Source organism: Pristis pectinata, chromosome 25 (genome assembly GCF_009764475.1).
Source record: "Pristis pectinata isolate sPriPec2 chromosome 25, sPriPec2.1.pri, whole genome shotgun sequence".
NCBI classification, from domain to species: domain Eukaryota; kingdom Metazoa; phylum Chordata; class Chondrichthyes; order Rhinopristiformes; family Pristidae; genus Pristis; species Pristis pectinata.
This window is the reverse complement of record NC_067429.1, coordinates 12979176-13002879: the sequence shown is the minus strand read 5'-3', so window position 1 is coordinate 13002879 and position 23704 is coordinate 12979176. Positions and strand designations below refer to the sequence as shown.

General features: G+C 38.2%; 2 protein-coding genes across 2 annotated transcripts in view; one reads left to right on the top strand and one right to left on the bottom strand.

Moving 5' to 3' along the window:
- Window positions 1-1989: 1989 nt before the first annotated feature.
- LOC127582977 (cytochrome c oxidase assembly factor 3 homolog, mitochondrial) lies at window positions 1990-7576 on the top strand. Its single transcript, XM_052038646.1, has 2 exons — window positions 1990-2217; window positions 7333-7576. Exons 1-2 carry the CDS (start codon window positions 2025-2027, stop codon window positions 7437-7439), a joined length of 300 nt encoding a protein of 99 aa, XP_051894606.1. The 5' UTR covers window positions 1990-2024; the 3' UTR covers window positions 7440-7576.
- A 351-nt stretch (window positions 7577-7927) lies between these two features.
- The window catches only part of wnk4a (WNK lysine deficient protein kinase 4a), a 73912-nt gene continuing 58135 nt past the window's right edge, over window positions 7928-23704 (bottom strand). Inside the window, 6 exon segments of the mRNA XM_052038645.1 lie at window positions 7928-11420; window positions 14285-14487; window positions 16293-16818; window positions 18332-18428; window positions 18983-19980; window positions 23561-23632. Of these exon segments, the coding sequence (XP_051894605.1) occupies window positions 11329-11420; window positions 14285-14487; window positions 16293-16818; window positions 18332-18428; window positions 18983-19980; window positions 23561-23632 (1988 nt within the window). The 3' untranslated portion in view covers window positions 7928-11328.

Genomic DNA, 23704 nt, shown 5'->3' with positions numbered 1-23704 from the left:
CCAAAGTTCTTTATTAATCGCGATTAGTTAAATAACTGAAAAATCATTATGTAGTTTCAAACAAGACTCATTAACTCTCTAGTTACACAATGCTTTGGTTTCACAACTTCCAAAACCCACTACCTGCATTTAGATATTACCTACGCTAGCTGAACCTGGCCAAGATTCAATCCAACAAGATCTTCTCTGAGTACCTGACTCGGGGTATTCTTCTGCACTGGTTATTTCCCAGAGTTGTTGATCTTGATTATCCTGTGAGGCATCCTTTTTATACCTTTATTTGCATACCCTCTTGACATTGCTTTGATTTACGGCCAATTGCATGTCTATAAGTCAATTACTTTCCTTATATCTCAAATTCCTGCTGGCTTCCATAATCACCTTAGCCACCTGGTCTGCAATTATCAGTGTTTAAGCTTTTACAATTTACCAGACTGCCTCTGGTACACAGTATCCCAAAATGTTTGTGCATATCAGAATATCCTTATCGGTTTTCCTCTGTGTTCAGGGTGAGTGGGATGTCCTCAGGGGCCGTCACAGCTGGAAAGCTGCCTCAGCTCTACTCCTACACTGACACTAACCAGATGTCCAAATACCAGTATGATCCCACTGCACACTGCTGACCAGGCCTCTGTTTCTAGTTCTTCTACCTCTTTCTGTTGATTGTTCTACAAAATAATGCGAAATGCTGCTTTGATTTCTGAATTTTTGCTTAATGAAACATTTTCATGGAATATAACTTGTTTATAAATTGAAGAACATCTGCATTTGAAAAATGTTACGCTAGAAAACCAGGCTCCCTAAAGTTTAGAAGAATGAGAGACAATCTCATTGAAACATACAAAGTTTTCAGGGGCTTGACATGGAAATGATGTTTCTCTTGGCTGCGGTATTTAGACCCAGGGGCCTCGGTCCCAAAATAAGGGGTCAGTCATTCAGGAGTGTTATAAAGAAATTTCTTCATCCAGAGAGTGATGAATCTTTGAAATTTACTACCCAAGAGGGCCATGGAGATTCCTGCTAATGTTATATTAATCTCTATTTCAAAAAAGAGATTAATATAACATCAGTTATTAAGGAAATCAAGAGACGTAAGGGTTAGTGCAGGCAAGTAAGTTAAAGATGAACAACATCAGCCATGTTCCTTTTTTAAATAGTCCTGTAGTGCCACCCAATGGTTGAAAAATACTTGAAAATGAAACTTACTCAATAGCAACTTCTGGTAGCTATATAAAAAAACGTTTATTTGTGCGGCATCCTCTATGACTTCAGGGTTTCCTAAAGTACTTTATGTTAGTGAAGTACTTTTGAAGCATAGTGACTGTTGTAGGGAAGGGAACAATAACATATAACAATGTTCCAGCACTTTGCGGAAACCTAATGAGCGATCTAAATTTCGGCCAAAGGTCCTGATGCAGGGTTTCGACCCGAAACGTGAACAATTCCTTTTTCCCCACAGATGCTGCTCGACCCGCTGAGTTCCTCGGAAGATTGTTGCTCCAGATTCCAGCATCTGAGTCTCTTGTGTTTCTTTTGGTCAAGGGATCCACTTTAAAGAAAGTCTCAAAGGGTGCTAGAGAAGCTGCGTTTATCTTTTGCAATATATTTATGGCTTTCCTGTCCTATTCATATTTGTCACTCTTATTAATTGAGCGACATAAAGCGGAAATCAAAGGGAAGCTGCTGTAAATATTCAGCGGATCTCGCAGTTTTCTGTGGAGAGAAAAAAGTCAAATATTTCAGGTCAGCGACCATTCAATTGACCAGAAACGCTAACTCCATTTCTCTCCATACAAATTTAAAAATATTTTTCATGATATTCTATTCTACAGTTACCAATATTTGGAAGTGTATTTCCCCCGTTTCCGTGTTTACTTCACACCAAAAACTGAATACATGTTATCCTTTCTGTGGACATTCTAAAAAACGAGGAACAGGAATAAATCGCGTTGCTGTTTGACATCCGATCTCCCACTTTCCGTAGTTGACCTTCCGTATAGTAATCTTGCTGGTGATTCAGAAACATGGCGGACAGGGAGTCGCCGGGAGAAGCGGAATTTGCTAAACGCATAGACCCGAAAAAGGATAGCTTGACCAAAGAACAACTAGAATTTATACGGAAAGTAGAGCTGGCTCAGTGGCAAAAAAAAGTCCAGAAGCGACGCGGGAGGAATGCGTTCACGGGCTTAGCTATCGGGGCCATCGTCTTGGGGATCTGTATCCTTCTAATATGTTTGATTATGTGTTGTAAGTGCAAGAATGGATCTAGATAGTTAGCTTGGGTTTTACACAGTTGTTGTTGCTGCTGCTTGCTGTTGACTAACATATTTGTGTGAAAGACCAAACCAAATTGTGCTGTTTGCCATTTGTACGGGAAAGTCAAGTTAACGCACATGTCCACGAGCTGGATTTATGCAGAAAGGTCAGTCCATAAATCATAGGAGCAGAATCAGGCCATTCGGCCTTTCGAGTCTGCACTGCCATTGGATCATGGCTGATTTATTTTTCCCTCTCAATCCCTTTCTCCTACCTTCTCCCTGTAACCTTATCAACCTCTGCTTTAAATATACCCAGAGACTTGGCTTCCACAGCCATCTGTGGCAATGAATTGCACAGATTCACCACCCTCTGGCTAAAGAAATTCCTCATCTCAGTTCTAAAGGGAAGTCCTTCTATTCTGAGACTGTGCCCTCTGGTCCCAGACTCTTCCACTACTGGAAACATCCTCTCCATGCCCACTCTATCCAGGCCTTTCAATATTTGGTAGATTTCAATGAGATCCCCCCCCTCATCCTTCTAAACTCCAGCAAGTACAGGCCCAGAGCTATCAAATGCTCCTCATACGTTAACCGTTCTATTCTCAGGATCATTCTTGTAAACCTCCCCTGGACCCTCTCCAACACCAGCATATCCTTCCTTAGATATGGAGGCCAAAACTGCCCACAATACTCCAAATGTGGTCTGACCAACGCCTTAAAAAGCCTCAGCATTACATCTTTGCTTTTATATTCTAGTCCTTTTGAAATTAATGCTAACATTGCATTTGTCTTCCTTACTACTGACACAACCTGCAAGTTAACCTTTAGGGAATCCTGCACCTCCGATTTCTGAATTCGCTCCCCGTTTAGAAAATAGTTTACGCCTTTATTCCTTCTACCAAAGTGCATGACCGTACTCCTCCCTATGCTGTATTCCCTCTATCACTTCTTTGCCCATTCTCCCAACCTGTCCAAGTCCTTCTGCAGACTCCCTGCTTCCTCAACACTCCCTGCCCTACTACCTATCTTTGTATCATCCACAAACTTGGCCACAAAACCATCAATTCCATCGTCCAGATCATTAACATATAATGTGAAAAGTAGTGGACCCAACACCGATCCCCATGGAACACAGCTAGTCACTGGCAGCCAACCAGGAAAGGCCCCCTTTATTCCCAGTCTTTGCCTTCTGCCAGTCAGCCAATCTTCTATCCATGCTAGTACCTTTACTGTAGTAGCATGGGCTTCCATCTTGTTTAGCAGCCTCATGTGCGGAACCTTGTCAAAGGCCTTCTGAAAATCCAAGTAAACAACATCCACTGACTCTCCTTTATCCTTCCTGATACTTTCTCAAGGAATTCCAACAGATTTGTTGGGCAAGATCTCCCTTTAAGGAAACCATGCTGACTTCGGCCTATTTTATTATGAGGTTCCAAGTACCCTGAAACCTGATCCTTAATAATGGACTCTTACCAACCACTGAAGTCAGGCTAACTGGCCTATAATTTCCTCTCTTTTGCCCCCCCCCCCCCCCTTAAAGAGTGGAGTGACATTAGCGATTTTCCAGTCCTCTGGAACCATTCCTGACTCTAGTGATTCTTGAAAGATCACTACTAATGCCTCCACAGTCTCTTCAGCTACGTCATTCAGAACCCTGGGGTGTAGTCCATCTGGTTCAGGTGACTTATCTACCTTCAGACCTTTCAGTTTCCCAAGCGTAGTAATAGCGACTACACTCACTTCTGCCCCCTAACTCTCAAATTTCTGGCATGTTGCCGGTGTTTTCCACAGTAAAGACTGACGCAAAATACTTATTTAATTCACCGCATTTCTTTGTTCCCAATTACTATCTCTCCAGCATTATTTTCCAGTGGTCCGATGTCCACTCTTGCCTGTCTTTTTTTATATATCTGAAAAATCTTTTGGTATGCTCTTTTATATTATTGACTAGCTTACCTTCATATTTCATCTTTTCTCCCCTTATTGCTTTTTTAGTTGCTTTCTGTTGGTTTTTAAAAGCTTCCCAATTCTCTAGCTTTCCACTAATTGTTGCAATATTATACGTATGCCCTCTCTTTTGCTTTTATGCTGTCTTTGACTTCCCTTATCAGCCACGGTTGCCTCATCATCCCTTTAGAATGCTTATTCTTCTTTGGGATGAACTGATCCTGCATCTTCCGAATTACTCCCAGGAACTCCTGCCATTGCTGCTCTACCGTCATCCCTGCTAGGGTCCCCTTCCAATCAACTTTGGCCAGTTCCTCTCTCATACTTCTGTATTTACCTTTACTCAAATGTAATACCGATACAGCTGATTTTAGCTTCTCCCTCTCAAGCTGCGGGGTGAATTCTATCATATTATGATCATTGCCTCCTAAGGGTTCCTTTACCTTAAACTCCCTAATCAAATCTGGTTCATTACACAACACCAAATCCAGAATTGCCTTTTCTCTAGTGGGCTTCACCACAAGCTGCTCTAAAAAGCAATCTTGTAAGCATTCTACAAATTCCTTCTTTTGGGATCCAGTACCAACCAGATTTTCCCATCTACCTGCATATTGAAATCCCCCATGACCACCATAACACTGCCCTTTTTATATGCCTTTTCTATCTCCTGTTGTAATTTGTACTCCACATCCTGGCTACTATTCGGAGGCCTGCATATTATTCCCATCGGGGTCTTTTTACCCTTGCAGTTTCTTAACTCTACCCACAAGGATTCTACATCTTCTGATCCTATGTCACTTTCTAAGGATTTGATTTCATTTTTTACCAACAGAGCTGCCCCACCCCCTCTGCCCACCTGCCAGTCTTTTTGATAGGATGTGTCTCCTTGGATGTTTAGCTCCCTGCTGTGATCTTCTTTCAACCACGACTCTGAGATGCCCACAACATCATACCTGCCAATTTCTAACTGCACTATAAGCTCATCTACCTCATTTCGTATACTGTGTGCATTCAAATATAACACCTTCAGGTATTCACCACCCTTCTTCTCAAATTTGTCTCCATGTTGCCTGAAGTTAAATTCTTATCCCTTTCTAAACTTTGTCTTATTCATTATTCTGGAGACTTCAGTAACCTCTCCTGCACTCCCCTTTTACTTTATCCATACTTTTCCAACTATTTAGTTTAAAGCCCTATCTACAGCTCTAGTAATGCGATTTGCCAGGACCCTGTCCCAGCATGGTTCAGGTGGAGCCCGTCTCATTGGAACAGCTTCCTCCTTCTCCAGCGTTGGTTTCAATGCCCCATGAATTCAAGCCCACTTCCCCCACACCAATCTTTGAGCCATGCATTTAACTCTCAGATCTTATTGACCCTGTGCCAATTTGCACATGGCTCAGATAGCAATCCAGAGATTATTACCTTTTTGGTTCTGCTTTCTAATTTAGTCCCTGGCTGTTCAAATTACTTCGGCAGAACCTTTTTTCATGTTCTCCCTACATCATTGGTACTCACATGGACCATGACAACTGGATCTATCCCCTCCCACTCCAATTTCCTGTGCAGGTCAGATGAGATGTCCTGAACCCAGGCACCAGGCAGGCAACACAGCCTTCGGGTCTCTCAATCCTTGCGACAGAGAATTGTGTCTATTCTCCTGACTATGCTATCCCCAAATACACCTACATTTGTCTTCTCTGCCCCCTCTTGAATGGCTCCCTGAACCACAGTGCCACGGTTCGCTTGCTCATCCTCCCTGCAGCCCCCATTCTCATCCGCACAGGGAGAAAAACCTGTTGGAAACTCTCAAGGGCTGAGGCTCCTCCAGCACTACCTCTTGGATCCCCCTACCTGCCTTACAGTCACACCCTCTTGTCCCTGACCACAGAACTGAGCCCAGAAAATTAAATGGGACAAGAGGCAAAATTAGGATAAGGTGATGTTTAGGAATCAGCAACTATACTGGAGATGAGTTTGATATAAAACTTAATGTCCTAACTTTTATATTCCATGCCCTTATCTATGAAGGCAAGCATATGTGGTTTGGATTGTTAGGCTATTTTCTAATTGTTTGTTTATTTGAAAGATTATTTACATATTTCAGTTTTTGTTTATTTAAAAAAAATGGAAGTTTAAAAAAAAATTAGAATACAGAAGACTTGGGCATTTTGTGAGTGTTGACTGTTGGCTAAGATTGGAGGCATGGCCTTTGTCCCTGGCAAGTATTTTCACATAAGTCTCATAGGCATGTACCACTCCACCTCACAATTCAGGATTTTTGGTGTAGGATTTTGTTGTTGAGATGGAGCCAGCTGTTGAAAACTTGCTTGACAAAGGAAATGAGGTAGATTCTAATTAAATTATATAGGAGATATTTGTTATGTTACTCCATAGGAAGCTGGTTGCTAAAATTAAATTAAACAATAAAGGACAAGAGGCAGGATGATTAGGAAATTAGTAGTAGAACAGAGAACAGCATGGTGCTTAATGAAACTACAAACTGGAAGTATGTACATGGTAATGTCAATCAGCAGCTAGCTTTAGGACCATTGTTTACATCTGGACCCAATTTGCCAATAAGAAAAACAGGAAGCAAAGTTAACTTAAAAGGACTGTATAACTTCAAGCTTCATGTTTAGATTAGATAGTGTTTAGCTTAAATTTTAATGAACAAAAATGTAAATTGGTTCATTTTGAGGAGAAGGATGAGCAGATTAAGGCAGTAAATGGTAAAGCCCTGAAAGGATTGGAAGATTGGGGGTTAGTTATACAATTCTTCAACATTGTGAGGTCGTATTAATAAAGCTGGTCTATCTTTTGAACGATTCATAGAAAGAGTACACATTCAATAAGATCTGTAGCAGAAATGTGGTGTGGTTTTGATGATTTATTTCTTTTAAATAAATGACAGGCCCATTTTGTAATTCCGTAATTTTTGTTTTTCGTGTCTCTTGTTAATGAATGAACTAGATGAGATGCACAACAAATTAATTTTGTACCGTTAACTAATATTTGAATGTACCATACATTTGATTTTTTTTAGCCACAGTGATATTAAAACAGTAAAGCTTTAGATTTTAAATGAATCTCTTCAGATGTATCTATATTTCCTTAATAATCTCTCTAGACGGATACACATTTTATTCAGTATCTCAGGAACGATTTTTGGATGATTTGGAAGAAGAAGCAAAAGGTGTTCGAGGAAAAACTGCTTCCAAGACTTCAGCAAACTGAAACAATTAGTTTATAGAAAGTGTGTACAGTTTTTCTCTGGATTTGTGAGTGATCAAACTGAGCAAATACACAGCTAACAAGAGATTAAAAAATTAAATGTGCTGAATCAAGATGCACATTTTTCAAAATGCACAGAGCTTTTATTTTCTGTTTGGCTATTTTTGGGCTTGATCTGGGAATAATATTTTGCCAGTGCAGCTGAAAGATGCACTTCCCTATGATAATCCGCTATAAATGTGGTAAAATGGAAAGTAGACATTTGTAATACTATTAATAAACTGGGAACATTCTTTGCCAAACCATACCCAAGATTTTAAAAGAATTTGTACACTATTGTGGTTTGTATTTTGGGTCTATCAATCTTCATTCAAGTTGTGAAACTTAACTGCTTTGGGATATATTGTGAGTTCTCTGCAAAACCTTGCTAATATTTTATAGGTATTGAAGTAGAAGAAGAGAAAACATCAAAAAATAGAAATGATTATTAGTCTTCACACTTAATGATAGGATATTTAACTGAAATTTAATCATTCCATTGCAACTTTTTTTATTTGAAGTCTGAAAACTTAAAAGTTCTTAGCTTTAAGTTAAAGGGAGCCATAGTTATACTCAGATCTTTCTAATGAAAGGTCATTGACCTGAAGTGATGAGTTTGTTTCTATTGCCACCTTTTCAAAAAAAAAGCAGACCACGTCCTAGGTTCTATATATATTTCTGGTTTATGAGAAGTGAAGATATTAATATATTTGAGATGGAGATAAAAAGCTTGATCCTTCATATCAGGAAAAGATGGCAAAACATGCTTTTGAACTTGAAATGAGTTAAAGATGGGCCTCACAAGGATGTATAAGATAGTAAGAAGCCTTAAGTAAATGAAAGACGCAATTAAGAATGGAATCAGGAAATGCTCCATGGAGTTTGATTAATACACGTAATAGGTAACTGGAACACCTATACACATTGAAGAAATAGCTGCTGATTGTTTGGTGGATGCTTATGTTTGTGGATGACTGCTCTGAAAATACTCCTCTTTCATCAGTAATGTAAATGCGTGACATTTAAAATTTCATAATTACACTTGTGTACATATTTCATGTTGCTGAAGGTTATTTGTGCCTTTTAAATACAAACCTATAAATGGATTAATAAACATTTGAGATGGCAAATAATTTCAGGATATCAGTACTTTAATAATAAAACACTGGAAATACTCAGCAAGTCAGGCAGCACCTTCAGAGAGAGAGAGCGAAATTTAATAATTCAAGACAATTACCTTGAATTGGAATTAAAAAAAAACATTTTAAGATACAGGGGAAGGGGTGAAAGGAGGGGACAGTAAGCCCAGTAATCAAAGTTGGCCAGCAAGGATTACCATGATGGGTGAATAGAACTTGATGAGAGTTAGGATATGGGCATCAGAGACTTGTATATTGTGTAATAGTATCTCCAACTTTCAAACAAACTCTAACCAGTCACATAGAAAAATAACATATTTAAAGATAAATGGGAATTGTATTACAGATCAGCAATATAGCATTAATAAGTCTTTTCTCACTTTCTCATAACATAGACTTTTTAAATGGCCAATTTCTTCCTCTGATATTCCAAAACGGAGGCAATGACACAGCTCAATCTTTTCATAGCCAACCCAGCAGGATCATAATATCACTAAGACAATGAAGTGGCATGCTACTCCTTTTAACATTTTGATGTAGAAGATGAATAATTTGCAATTTTACAATCAGAATAAACTAAAATTTCACAATAACATTAAGGTGTTGAATGTGTTCTTCATTTTAGAAATCCAAATAGCTTTAAAACAGGAAATAAAGAAAATAACTTTTTACCAGTAATTCAGACAATTTATTGCTTAGCTTTAGACATACATGTGAGGACATATTCAGATCCTTTGTAGATTTTAGGCCAATTCACATTTGTACAGATACAGACTTGTGACTTAAATGACATTGTTCAACTAATGCTTATCAGAAAAATATAACATTTTAGCCTTGAACTTTAAGTTTGAAAAGAACCTTTGTGGAAATTTTAAACCAAATGTAGGAAAAATAATTATTTGATTTCATCATTTAATTTTGGCTGAAGTAACAATTCACTAATATTGGGACTTAGGTGATTAGGGAGATTTCATTTCAACTGGTGTAGCAATAACATTTATAAAGAAGGTTTTTTATAACTTTGCTGCGCCCTATGGAGGAGGGAAGTTCCCTCTGTGGCATCACTCTGATACACAATCCTATCTCTACCACACAGTTCAATTTCATCCTTTGCCCACTCTCTTGGCGTAGTTGACTGTGGTGTTACAGTAATATTTTAATCTCATACAAGTATTACCTCAGAGAATTGTCTATACCAGGCTGCTGAAACTGATATTTTAGAAATCGAAGGCAAACCTCAAGTTTAAATGCCTTTTTGTAAACCAGCAGTGAAATTAAGTCCTTATTGTTTTACATCACCAATCCAAGTTTGCAAGGAGTTTTGTGTCACTCTTGTATTCCAGATGCCCTAACTGTTCTGATCCTGTGATTTCAAGATCTTGGTATTAAAACATGTATTAACATTTCCAATTTGTTTGGCTTTCCCAAATGTGAGATATTAAAATAAGGCTAACCTAAAATAAAGATGTGGCTTGGCTTCGATGCTATAGAGATACCAAGTTCAATGTTCTGTAGGTTTGTGAAAATGACCTTGTACTTCAAAAGACATTACAACACAATTTATATAAAATTCTATTTCCATGAAGTGTGAAATAATTTATCTAGCATCTTATTACAAGGTGTGAATGTACACAATGATTTGAATCATAAGGATTTATATAAGATCAACTTTCTTGAGATAACCAACAATTGTCTCTAAATACAGAATCTCCGTTCCTTGCAGATACACATTTACACCAAAGTCAGTTTTGCAACTCAAATACGCAAAATATTTTACAAAATGAGCAAACTTCTCTGATGAAGTGACACCCTTGTGTTTAATATAAGCAAATATAATGTCTATTACAAAGAAAAAGGAATAATAAATGTATCTAAATCTTCCATTTGTTAAAGTTACTTATACAGCTTATTTTAAAATTAGGAATCTAATTATCAATATAATCTTTGTATAATTTATTGCTTAAAATGTACATTTTATATACACATATATACAGACAATCAAAGTCAATAAATTCAGTCCTTGCAGTTTGTGACAGTGGAAGAACATACTTTAACACAAAAATATAAAAATGATTTGGCTGCTTAGCATCAAGTATTCTTATTGTCTTGGAATTGCCTTTCCATTGTTTACAAGGTTAACAAACTTCCTCTAAAATTAAGGCAAAAATTATTACCTGCTCTTTTTTTTTATATTTGGTTTTAAATCTGATTTGATCAGATTTTCTTAGACACATTACCAAGAATAGTATATTTTAATGAAAAATTCTGTAGTAAGGAAAAATAATTTTTTAAACAGTTCTGATTCCTTAGTATTTCTAAAAATTATATTAGTGCTTAGAATGAAAAGTCAAAAGCAATATATTTCAAGATCTTTAATGACAATGGAAGAGGATTTATGACTAGGATCATCCATGTTCTCTTCTGAACATCTGTTTAAGGTTATTATGTTCATATAAAACAAAAGGCCTTTTATATAAGAAAGCTGACTGTTAACTAATTGCATCACATAGCAGTCCATGTCCAAATTAATAATGGCATTAACTGTACTCAAAGCTACTGACAACTGGTGATTTCTGCAGTTTAAGCACTTGAAGTATCATAGTGCCAGATGTATGTTGCAGTCAGAACCATAACTATTTCTCTGCTCCATTTACTTTAAATTTATTACGCAAAGCCTTAGCTTCTGAAGGCTGTCTATCACCATTTAGAAGCTATTAGGAAAAGTAACCCCCACCAATGGTGGACTGCATTTGGCGTTGATCTTGTGAGCTGCAGATGCCAGTTAAGGAATTCCTTCTGCTGAAGCCTGCAGGGATCCAACATGAACATAAGGTTATAATTGGAATAATTACTATATATATAGCATGGTATTTTCAATAACTGCACTTCTACCATCCTTATAACACTTAACGTGTGCAAAGGAAAATATTTGACTTAATTCCAATGGAGTATAAAATATGGCAAAACCAAAGAACTATTTAATTAGATAGAAATGAGAAAGCATTACCAAAATTCTAGAAATTGCACCCATTTACTCATGCTTTTTATACAAGGATTGCTCATAAAGGCCATTTTGCACATATTAGATCATGACAGCAATTGTCTCCCAATCTATCAGCGACCATCAAGAAACTGGCCTGGACACTTCTGGGTGCAATTCCTCCTAGTGCAGCCTACTATTGGCCAGAATCAGTCAGACACATAATGGTGTAAGGTTGCACAGTGCACGTTTCCTCCCACACAGAGAAATGAGCTGCTGGGAGAAATCTATGACCTTCGTTATTAACTCAAAAAGCCATTGCAGTGTGTTCAGCAAGAAGTGGCAAATGAAGGGTCTATACTGTCATTTTCATGTCCTGCATACAACATCGCCCAACCTCACTTCTTAATAACCAGCATTCTGTCAAATAATTCATTGGAGCTCCCTTCAATGATCAGAGCCTTTGTTTTGGAAATTAGTTGTGGTAACCACTGCCCTTGATCAGGCTGCAGCTAGCAGATGATTGGGGCCACTCGCAGGTCAGTAGTTAACAGGGGCTATGTCATGACATAAGGGCTTCCAACCATACAGAACAGCATTGTGTCTCCCCTCTCCTCTAACAACCACCCCATTTTCATCAACTCTGGGCCGGCCTTGGATGCTTCTGGGCCGGCCTTGGATGCTTCTGTGCCGTCATTGAAGAGTGTGCTTCAAGAGCTGACTCACTTCCCAGCAGTAGCATAACATTGATGCAGCACCTGTTAGCACTGAAAACCATCCTAGTGATTTTTAACTGGCTTTTCCACCAATTGTACATATTTTTGTGAGTTGGCCTCTTTTGAACATCAAAAAAAAGTGAAACCCAGTTTCAAGGCAAATGTGTGCAACTATTTCAGTCATCTGTAATAAAGGGCTCACCTGATACCTCACTTTTTACAAGAATTTAAGTGTAGGCTTCCTGCAGTGTTGTGGTATTACATCTTTACTTTGGTTTCTATGGTTAAGGGATGGCCAAAGGGTGTAGGTTGTAGAACGACATCAGGCTGGTTCTCGATCACTTCTCCCCATCTATTTTATTTATTTATAAGTATATTCATATGCCTGCCAGGGAATAGGTATGTTACCTCAAAGAGGGGAAATCCCTTGCCGTCTGGTGTATTCATTTAAATAGAGTATTGTGTAGGCAGATTTTGTGCAGTACAACAGATGTGTTTTCACCAACTGTCAAGAGGAGGATTTCTGTAATAAATTATTTAGCGGGAAATACCAATTCATTTGCTTATCTTCTCTTAACCTAATTTTCTGGAAGATAGCTTTAAGAACATAACAGAAGAACATGAGAGACAGGAGCAGGAGTAAGCTATTTCGCCCTTTAAGCCTGCTCCACTATTCATCAAGATCATAGCTGATTTGCCTTCCTGCCATTTTCCTGCACTATCCCCATATCTCTTGATTCCCTTAAGGTCCAGAAATCTATCACCCACTGTTTTGAATGAACTCAACGACTAAGCCTCCACAGTCCCCTGGGTAAAGAATTCCCATGATTCACTTGCCTCTGCATGAAGAAATTTCTCCTCCTCTTGGTCCTAAATGGCCTATGCTTTATTCTAATAATGACCCCTTGTTCTAGATTCCTCAGGCAGGGGGTCTATCCTCTCTGCATCCAGCTTGTTGAGCCCTGTAAGAATGTTGTAAGTTACAATGAGGTCTGCTCTCATTCTTCTAAACTCTGGTGAATCAAGGCCTAGTCTACATTTTTTCTCCTCATAAAGCAAACCAGTCATCTATGGAACCTATCTGAATCATGTAGGTTGCATAAAGAAATAAATGTTTGCACTGCAAATTTAAGAATGATGTTGAGGGGTTCTTCATTGCACACACGGTGTTGAGGATAGTATAGGGTAGAGGAAGCAAAATTCTGAAATAATTTAACAGTTGGATGATGTGGTGGAGGTCTAGGATTTTCCTATATAGATGCCAGTGGAAATCTGGCCAATCTCCCATGCTCTATTTTCTGTAAACTTAAACTCATCCACAATACTACTGTCTGTATACTAAGCAGCATAACACCTTTTTTAATTCTCACTCCATTTCCTGTTGATCTACGTTAGCTTATAGATCCTTAAAACCTCCGAATTAAAACTCTTACCTTCCTGTTTAAATTCCTTCATGCTGCTTCTTCCTGTTACTTTCTCTCCTTCTGACCCTAGCATGTTTTACATCCAGCTTCCCTCCCCTGCCTCTATCACCATCACCTCATCTTTCAAAGCTGCCACATTGGTATTTTGCTATAGGATTTGCTGCCCAAATATATCTCCTTTAAAACAATTCATTAATCCACTTCTTGGATTAAGCTTTCAATCACCCTTCCTGTAATCATAGCCCAGTATTCAATATTTTATAGTACTTGAGAAGTATTTTTCCTGCTTTAAAGAAGCAGCATAATGCAAGTTGCCATTGAATGGACTTCCCAATCTGCATCAATTCTGTGATCTTACAGATATACTGCGTATTATCCATACAAGATCACTGATCATTTTTTAAGCTTTCCTAATAAAATTACATACCATTGGGTTTCCAATAAAAATTATAATATGGCAATATGACTTTTCAATGTAAGGTATAGAGGAAAGGTAAATTTCTAGTGTAAAAATGTAGCTGCTCACTGTGGGGGAGTATGCTATAGATACCTGGTTGTTGTAAAGGTTCAAGTCGTTGCAGGCTATTACGACGGGATTGGTTAAAATTGCCCTTAGACAAACGCCTTTGCCTTCCATTCAGGATTGCAGCTGGTGATACTATTCCAGCGGGAGGCACTTTGCCCATCTTTTCATAGAGCTGCTCAATCTCCTTCTTCTGCATTGCCTGCAGTCTCTGAACCTCTGCCATGTGCCTGTTGGATTAACGTAAGTACTTCAGTCACTGAAATAAAAGGAAAATACTGCAAATGCAGGAAATCTAAAACAAGAACTGTAAAATTCTGGGAATATTCAGGAGGTTAGGTTAAAATTATTTTGCTTTGATTTTAATGTTTTAAATTATTTCTATATTTTACTTCAGTGAACTTTTAATTTTTAAAATTATGTTATTATTCAATTCAATATTAACAGTTTTTTATTTAAAAAACATTAAAATCAAAGCAAAATAATTTTAAGTAACTTCTCTTTCTCTATGCTTCCTAATCCTCCACAATCTGCACATAAATTGATGGAGGGTTTCAGATTGTACAGCAAGTCTGTCTTGGTGCAGAGTCTGAGAATTTTCCAATGTAATGCTGGAGCAACAGACAGATTGGCCTTCCTGATCTGTAAACGTATCTTGTACATTCTGTATTCTTGGAAGTCTGGAACCTACTGTAGATCCTATGGTTAAATACTGGTGGTTCTGATCAGAACTGCTGGCAATAACCTACAACATCTAGTGTGTAGTTTCAGGTCATCATTCTTTTGACTGTCCCAAACCTGTAGCTTAATTTTGAGAAATGTATCAGTCTTTCATGCAAACATTGGACTTACTCATCCAGTACGAAAGATTGGCAACTTGCATTTGGGGAGGTTCTGACAAAAGGTCACTAATCTAAAATGTTAACTTTATGTCTAAGAATCTCTGGAATATACTCGTCTTACCTCATTCACTAGTTTGATTTCAGCAACGCCATTATCCAGATTTATACTTATTAGGATTTATCTACTGTTGTTGCAGAGCCAATGATCAAGTGGATTACCTGAAATGTATGAATCTTGTTCTTTCTGTGTAGAATTTTGTGTGAAAAGTATAACCTTTTCTTGTTGAACAGCATGTATATGGATATAAACCAGATTATATAATTGTGAGCAGCAAACAATCTGCTGGAGGAACTCAGTGGATCAAGCAGGATCAGATTCTGTTTGTTGCTCCAGATTCCAGCATCTGCAGCCTCTTGTGTTTCTATAATACTGTGAGCATTTACTGTGTAAGCATTGGACCTACAAATCAAATCAGAAGTTTGGACTTTTCATGTTACTTATAAATTCTTGAAAGAATATGAAGACAATATTCTAGTATTTCTTTTCTAATGGGATTTGGAAATTTATCAAATTTATGAACATCTTCCAAACTAACCGTATTTCTTAAAAAATAGCAATTCAGCTAAAACATTATTGCAACACTCCTGCTCTCATAAGAATGCCTATAATGCAACTTATGACACCCATAAGAGAATGATAAGCATTATGCGATAATGTCAATAACATATAGTTAAGACTGGTCCCCACTAAATGTAGAGAAGCAGGAAAAAGATGATCAAGGCAACTTAGCATAATTTGATTCTGTAAATTTCAGCATAGATCTTGATCTACTGAGAAACGGGAACTATAAAAAAAATGTAATAAATTTTATATAAATTTGAAAAATGAAATAGGAGAAAGATTTGCACGTAAAACAAGCTTGAAGTATAAATTCAGTTCATCCAGTCCAACAAAATCATGTACCACACAACAAACTCTAGCCATAAATGAAAACATAAATTGCTGGAAACACTCATCAGATCAGGCAATATCTTAAAAAGAGATAGAGGTTTGAAACATGAGCTCTGTTCCTCTTTCCATAGATGTTGCTTGACTTGTTGAGCATTTCCAGTATTATCTGCATTTATTTCTGCTTTGCAGCATCTGCAGTTTAGTTTTGATTTTCAAATACTAGGTGTAACTTCGATCTTACTTTTCTCTCAGAGTTTGCAACTCTTCAAATATCTCATCATCATCAGTTTCAGAGTCATCACTGCTGATATAGATTGAAGTTCGTGAATGCTGAATCCGTCCAGGCACTGGGACTGAATAGTTGTGCTCATCTGATAACTTGGAATCACTGTTTCGTTTATCATCTCCTGAATTGGCCACTACTTTGTTACTCTCTGGTGTATGACTGTCTGCAGCAGCATCAGGAATGTCTAGGGAAGGCTGCACCAACTGGATAGGTGAAACTGGCAAAGCCACTAAGTTGCTGTTGTCGCTGTCTTGATGATTTCCCAATGCAACACCTAATCCAACATCCAACACTGAATCCTTTGGTGTCATTGTTGAATGCAAAGTGGTACAGTTGCCTGGAACCAACTGATCTTTTGTTTTAGGATCACCTTCTTTTGTTAGTTGAGAATCCTTTTTGGTTAGATCTTGAGTTTTCAAAACCTCAAAGTGTCCCACTGGAAGGGGCTGAAATGATGCAGATGGTTGAAAACTTTTGAACTCTGTAAATATTAAAAATATTTGTTAAAGCCATCCAGAATCAAATATTTCTTACAAGATAAATGCATAAACATGATATAATTTTGTAAGCAATTTATTCTACCAATCTTTCTTGATGGAAGACACATCAAATTATAAAATCAGCAAATCCCAATCACACCATTCACTGACAATTTGAATGTGAACAAGAGATATGCACTAAAACAAGAAAATCAGTTGTCATATTACATATTCTTAGTCATAATGAGTTGCAATTTATTTTTTAAACAAGGCAATTTAAATACAAAGCTGACTCCATATCTGTTAACATCTTGTTCTCACTTTAAAGAAACATTCTACTCAGAAAATTGGTAAAACTAATCTTTTAGGAGTATGGATCCATAACACAGAAATACAGCTGCATCTCATACATTGCAGCCTGTTTTCTTACCGCTCAAGCTCCTCCTCCCAGTGCCAGCTGCCTCCTCCAAGCTCCATAACTACATAGACACCTTGCCTGCTGCTCTTCCAGCTCTGTTAACATTGCACACAACTACCAACAGCCCTGGGTCTTAAACTTTATTTTTTTCAGCACAGTGAATCACCCTCCACCCTACTACTCACCTCATCAAAGAACCATAAAACCACTACTGTACAGAAAGAGGCCATTGGACCCAGTGAGTCCTTGTCCACTCCTTATAGAGCACCTCAGTCAGTCCCATTCCCTTGCTCTTGACTCAGACCTCCAAATTATTTCCCTCAACTGCCTTTTGAAGGTCCTGCTTCAACCATCATTAGAAAGAACAAGTTCCAAGTTATAGCCATTCTCTGTATAAATACATTTTTCTATCCTTGGCAAAATCTCTTCAGGAACTTAAATAAAAACAGAAAATGCTGGAAACACCCAGCAGGTGAAATGTTAACTCTGTTTCTCTTTCCACAGATGCTGCCTGACCTGGAGTGTTTTCAACATTTTCCGTTTCTATTTCAGATTTCCAAAATCTGCCATTTTTTTTGATTTTCACTTAATTCAAAAATTCGTCAGAGTCACTGAATTCAGAAATTTAATTTATTTCACACCATAATTTATTTCTAATCTCAGTTAATGTAAACAGCTGTTTTCTTTTTAGATCACTCATGTTTGCTAAAGGCTAATCCTAAATAAGGTATTTTCACTCATCTAGACATCGGCAAACAAGAAGAAAACAGTGGATTTTATCCTAGAAGTTAATCAAACTGAATTCAGGAAGCAGAAAAGCATGAGCAGATGTTACATACTGTATGTCTACTGCTGTTGACTGAAGGTAAATTTCTACTCCAATGTATCAAATAAACACATATACTAACATTTCTAAAGTTTGGGCATTATAACTTTTATGCTAGATTTTACTGCATATTATTTAAGATGCTGCAGCTTTACACAGAAATTAGAAATGACACAGTTTATGAATGGATGGAAGAATAAAATGGCTGCCAATTGAAAAAGCCCATTACAACAACTTTCTGCAGCGTTTTCCAACTGTAGTGATTACTTACCCTCAGTTATAGAAGGCAGTGGTGATTTTCCCGATTGTGATGTTAAGTCTTCGGTCACAATCATTGGTGGTATTTTTTTGTTATTTATATCCAACAGCTGTTAAATGTAAATCAAAGTTCAATCAGATATGTATTTTTCATTTTTAACCAATCAATTAAGAGGTACTTCAAGTAACCCTTAAAGCATATTATCATCTGTTTACTTAGAACATCTGATGATTTTGATGTACTGAAATGTACAATTTCAACCTGATCCCATTAGTGCTTTGTAAATTAATTGCATTCCAATGGATTAGTATGGAGAGTTACAAAGTTAACTATTCAGGTTAGTGATTTTCTTAAATTCTGGTGAAAGCCTAAAATGCTATAGAACAAGATGCTGGAGGAACTCAGCAGGTCAGGCAGCATCTGTGGAGGGAAATGGACAGTCGGCATTTTGAGTCGAGACCCTTCATCTGGACTGATTCCAGTGTCTGCCTTCTCTTGTGCCTCTAAAATCCAATGAATGTGCTTCTGAAGTTCTATTTCTGTTCAGATTTCCAGCAACTAGAAGTTTTCACCTTTGTGCTATGTACTTAATTTTAATTGCACATTTCAGAAATTAAGTTTATAGAATCTTAAATCATGTTCTTAACCTACAAGCCAACTTACCGAGAACTGTTTATTCTCAAGCTCTGTAGTTGAGCTGCCTGTTTGATCTGTAACAGGAGTTTGAGGCATAGACGGTGAATCTGATGTTCTGCCTTGGAAACCAGTGTTTCCGTAATTTCCTGGATTACCATTCTGCTGTGGTGGAAGTGAAGCTGCAAGATTATATATAGGACTGGAATGTGAATGCAGTGGAGAATTTGCTGGTGAGACAGAGTTTCTGCAAGAAGCTGATATTGGAATTGGCACAGAAGTGTAAGTATTTGGAGGAGGAGCTACTTTCTGCTGTGGGATATCTGGGTGTGTTGGACTCAATCCACCATCATTACTTGATGATATATGATTGAATTTAGAGGGTGACATTCCTGGCAAATGGCTGAGGTTTTCCAGTACCTCATGAGACATATTACATTCAGAAAATGATCCAAGTTGCTCGCCTAAACTTCTGATTCCATTACTTGGCTGTTGTCCAACATTTGGTCCTGGAGATAAAAGGTGAGGCGAGCTGGAAAGGTTAACTGGTGAGAACAGAGGGGAGCCTGGGGAAGAATTGTTGCTGCAGGGGGATATCAGTGGTGATTGTGAAGAATTACTGGGTATGATTGAATGGGCCAGCTGACTCATGCACATCAATGACAGCATGTCAGCCAGAACAGACAGGGGCTGGGTAGTTGGTGGCCAGGCTGTAGTCTGTGGCTGCAGAAGTGGTGGCATTTCTTTATCAACATTCCCTGCTCCTCTTGTTGCAGATTCTCTTTGGACGGTATGTTGCCCACTTCCCTGCTGATTCAGTGTTGAGTTTAGATGAGTATTTGAAGTACATGCAGCAGCAGGGAGAGATGTTGTAGGCAAAGAAGGGTCAGTTCCACAGGGTACATTTTCAGAGGCTGGGACAGGGTTGTGATTGGAGACTGCTGTTGTGTTATACGTTGCTACTGTTGTATGGCCAGTTGAAACTAGTTGGCTTGTTGCTCTGGCTTGGCAGGATACACTTGATGAAGCTGTTGGAAAATAAATAATAGCAATTTAACCAATGCACAAAATAATATTCAAAAACACCATTAACGTTTGCTCTTCCTGCATGATTTGAAAACTCTAATTTCAGAAAATGCACATTACTGACTACTGGGAAAAATCAATGGGATGGTTTCAAGCATGTGTGATAAAGACAATTAGGTAAACATTAATAATAGCTGATATTACTAGAAGCTCTTGGCAGAGAACAGATGGGTTAGTGATTCAGATGTTGCAATGAAAAAGGTCTATATGGGAAGTTTTATTTCCACATATATTCACTGCAATTATCTATCATTGTTTCAGATTCTAAAGCCTTGAGTAAAATCTCACCAGCATGCAGTGGGTCACGTGAAGGTCGTTTATTTCTGGGACCTGGAACTGAATCCAACCCAGTTCAAGAGGATCCATTCAAGGAAGGATACCCCTGTAGTATCTTGCACGCCGAGGACCAACTGATTCTGGACGCTGGAACTCATTCTAATCAACCACAGACAACAACTGTGCATCCCCAGGCAGCTCACTGACTAAATGGGGATGAAGCTGGGTTGCTACAGCAATGGTAGTGGTCATCAGAAGAGGAATCGGCAGGAGCCTGTGCTTGTCACCAGCGCTACTGTGAAGCTACAGAAGTCCTTCTCCTGGTTATTATTAATGCATTTTTTGGCCACGTGTCTATCCTGAGCCTTGCCTACAGTATTCAAGGACAGATTTCCTCAAATGGGATGTAAAACAGGCTTTAGGCCCCTTGAATATTGTTCACCACAAAGAATCTGAACCGATATGGTGCTGGGTTTGTTTCCAGCATTTTTCTGATGTGGCAGATTGGCTCCTTAGGTAAGACCTTTGTAATCCAATTTTGCACCTAAGAACTGGATGCAATGAGATCCAGTTTCACTCTCACAACTCTCTATATTTGTCTCTAAGGCCACATGTCAAATCAGTGTACACAGTCTTAGCGTAGATCCCAGTGGTTAAGCTCCACAGCACAGTTCGTTCTGAATCTGGAACTAATTGTCTCTAAATCTAAGATTCTACTTACAGCTGGCTAGATGGTGTGTGATATGACAACGTGCCATAGATCTGTTGTTTTGAACTTGCACTGATGTATTGTGGGTAAGCATCCAGATATAATGCCGGGAAACTGGTGTATGCCAAAATAATCATGTTTGTTTCCCTCATGGCCCAATAGTGCAAACTACAGTAGCTCCCAAAAAAGAATGCTGGACTGGGAATAATGTCACTTGATGCACGTCTGATGTGGACATTGATTCAGATACGCAAGCATGGCTCATGCCAGGAAATGCCTAGCTGAAATTCTAGAGTGACATGAAATAAACAGCACAGTGCAAACACATTTATATATACCTGTGTGATGTTAGCTCAAATATCGCATTAATACTTTTCATTTTGATTTGCACAACAAAAAAACATCAAAGTGGAAGTTACTTGTTACACAGTCATCCCTATTCTACTCACTAGCCCATGATGATGTACTTCATCCTAATTTAGGTCCACTTAGTGTGTTATGTGCTTTTTGGGATTTAAATAGCAGACAAGGCTAGCTGGAAATGTGAGGAATATTGAAGTGTCAGTTGCAATGAAACTATTCGCTCTCCTGCCTCTGATTCAGAAGGTTGTGTATTTAAGTCCCACTCCAGAGAACTGAAAGACAAACTAGGATGGAGTTTCCAGTCCAAGGGAAAAGTGAACTGCTGGACTTGCTGTATTTTGGATTAGATGCTAAACGAGGCTGCATGTAATCCCTCAAATGGGTATATTGTGAGGAAGAGTAGAGGATTTATCCCTGCTGCTCTGGCCAATATTTATCCCTTACTGAACATTAATAAAACTCATTATCTGATCAGTATCACATTGTGTACAGCAAATCCCACCAATGTGACTGGCACATTTCCTACAATGCAACAGTGACTATTCTTCAAAAGTACTTCATTGGCTATAAGCATTTCAGGATATCCTCAATGGATGTGATTGGCACTTGTCTTTCTTTATCCTTTTATTAAACTTGCATTATATTAACAATATCAAAAGAATGATATTGACATAATGCATGATGGTAAATTCTGTATCTTTTTTTCCAAACCCTAGACTGCAAGAACGGTAATATAAAAATAAATACTTTTTAAGGATGTGTCTCTACATCACGTCATATTCTCCATGACAGGGCAATATTCCAGCAATTTCAATCCAAGTGCTTGCAGTTCTGAAGCACTGTGGTTTAACTTTTAGAAGAATTCATGCAATGTTACAAATGTCCACTGAAACTCTGGTAGAGCAATAAATTTTCAATCTGCATGTGGAGATATTGTTTTACAAGCAATGATAATGTTCTGAAAGTTGGAGACACAGTTAAAAATTGAGGAGCATGCCGTCAGGGGACACTCACAACTTTGCATAACCTAAAGATGTAGAAGAACTCACACCGCACAAGACAACCATGGCAACAGATTGCCATGATTGGCAATGATTGGCTGGAATCAACTTGAAAAGATTTTGTAAACTACGCTATAACTTGATGATACAGAAGTTGGTGTTGTTATTGATAATGAGGGTAGTAATCTGCAGCTTCAGGGGCAGTAGTCTACAGTTTCAGAATGATATTGCTGAGTTGGTAAAATGGGAAAATTTAATCCCAGATTTAATCCCAAAGATGTAAAGTGGTGTATTTTGGGAGGACTAATTAGGCTAGGATGTGCACAATGAATATAGGATCCTACAAAGTACTAGCACAGAGCAACCTTAATCCACATGTCCAAGGATTCCTGAAGGTGGCAGCACAGGTAGATGAGATGGTTAAGGAGGCTTATCTGATATTTGCTTTCATTAACTGAGGCACAGATATAAAAACAGGGAAGTTATGGTACAACTATGTAAATCATTAATTAGACTACAACTGGAGCACTGTGTGCAGTTCTGGTTGCTAAACTATAGGAAGGATGTGACTGCACAGGAGAGGTTGCAGAGGAGATTTACCAGAATGTTGCCTAGGATGGAGCATTTCAGATATGAGGAGAGACTGGGTTTGTTTTCCTTGGAGCAGGACCTGATTGAAATATACAAAATTACGAGGGGCAGAGACAGGGTAGATAATGCAAAGCTTTTCCTGTTAGCAGGGATATCTATAACCAGAGGGCACAGGTTTAGGCAAAGGAGAGGAGGTTTAAAGGGGATCTGAGGAAGATTTTTTTTACCCAGAGGGAAGTTGAAATCTGACACACAAAGTCTAAGGGGGTATTAGTGGCAAATACACTCATAATATTTAAAAAAGCATTTTGATTGCACCTGAAATGCCAGAGCATAGAAGACTTTGGGCTGCATGTTGGAAAATGGAATTAGCATAGGTACTTGATGGCTGTAATGAAGGGCCTATTTTAGTGCTGGATGATTCTATGAATCTATAACTTGAACTGGACCTCTGTTACAAATACACATCTTACATTAAAAAGATCAAAAATATTTCAGCATTATTATACCTGATACTAGTTTTTTAAAGCCATCATACCTATAAGGATAAGATAAAAGATTCAGTGCATGAGGCAAACTTACTTTCAGGAACATGGCTGACCAAAAACTTCCTTGTTGGAGACTGTACCACATGACTGTGCAAGGTACCCTCTCCTAGCAGGGAATAAACAGATTAAGATGTGTATGTGAATTCAATAACAATGTAGAAATGGCACCAAGAAAGGC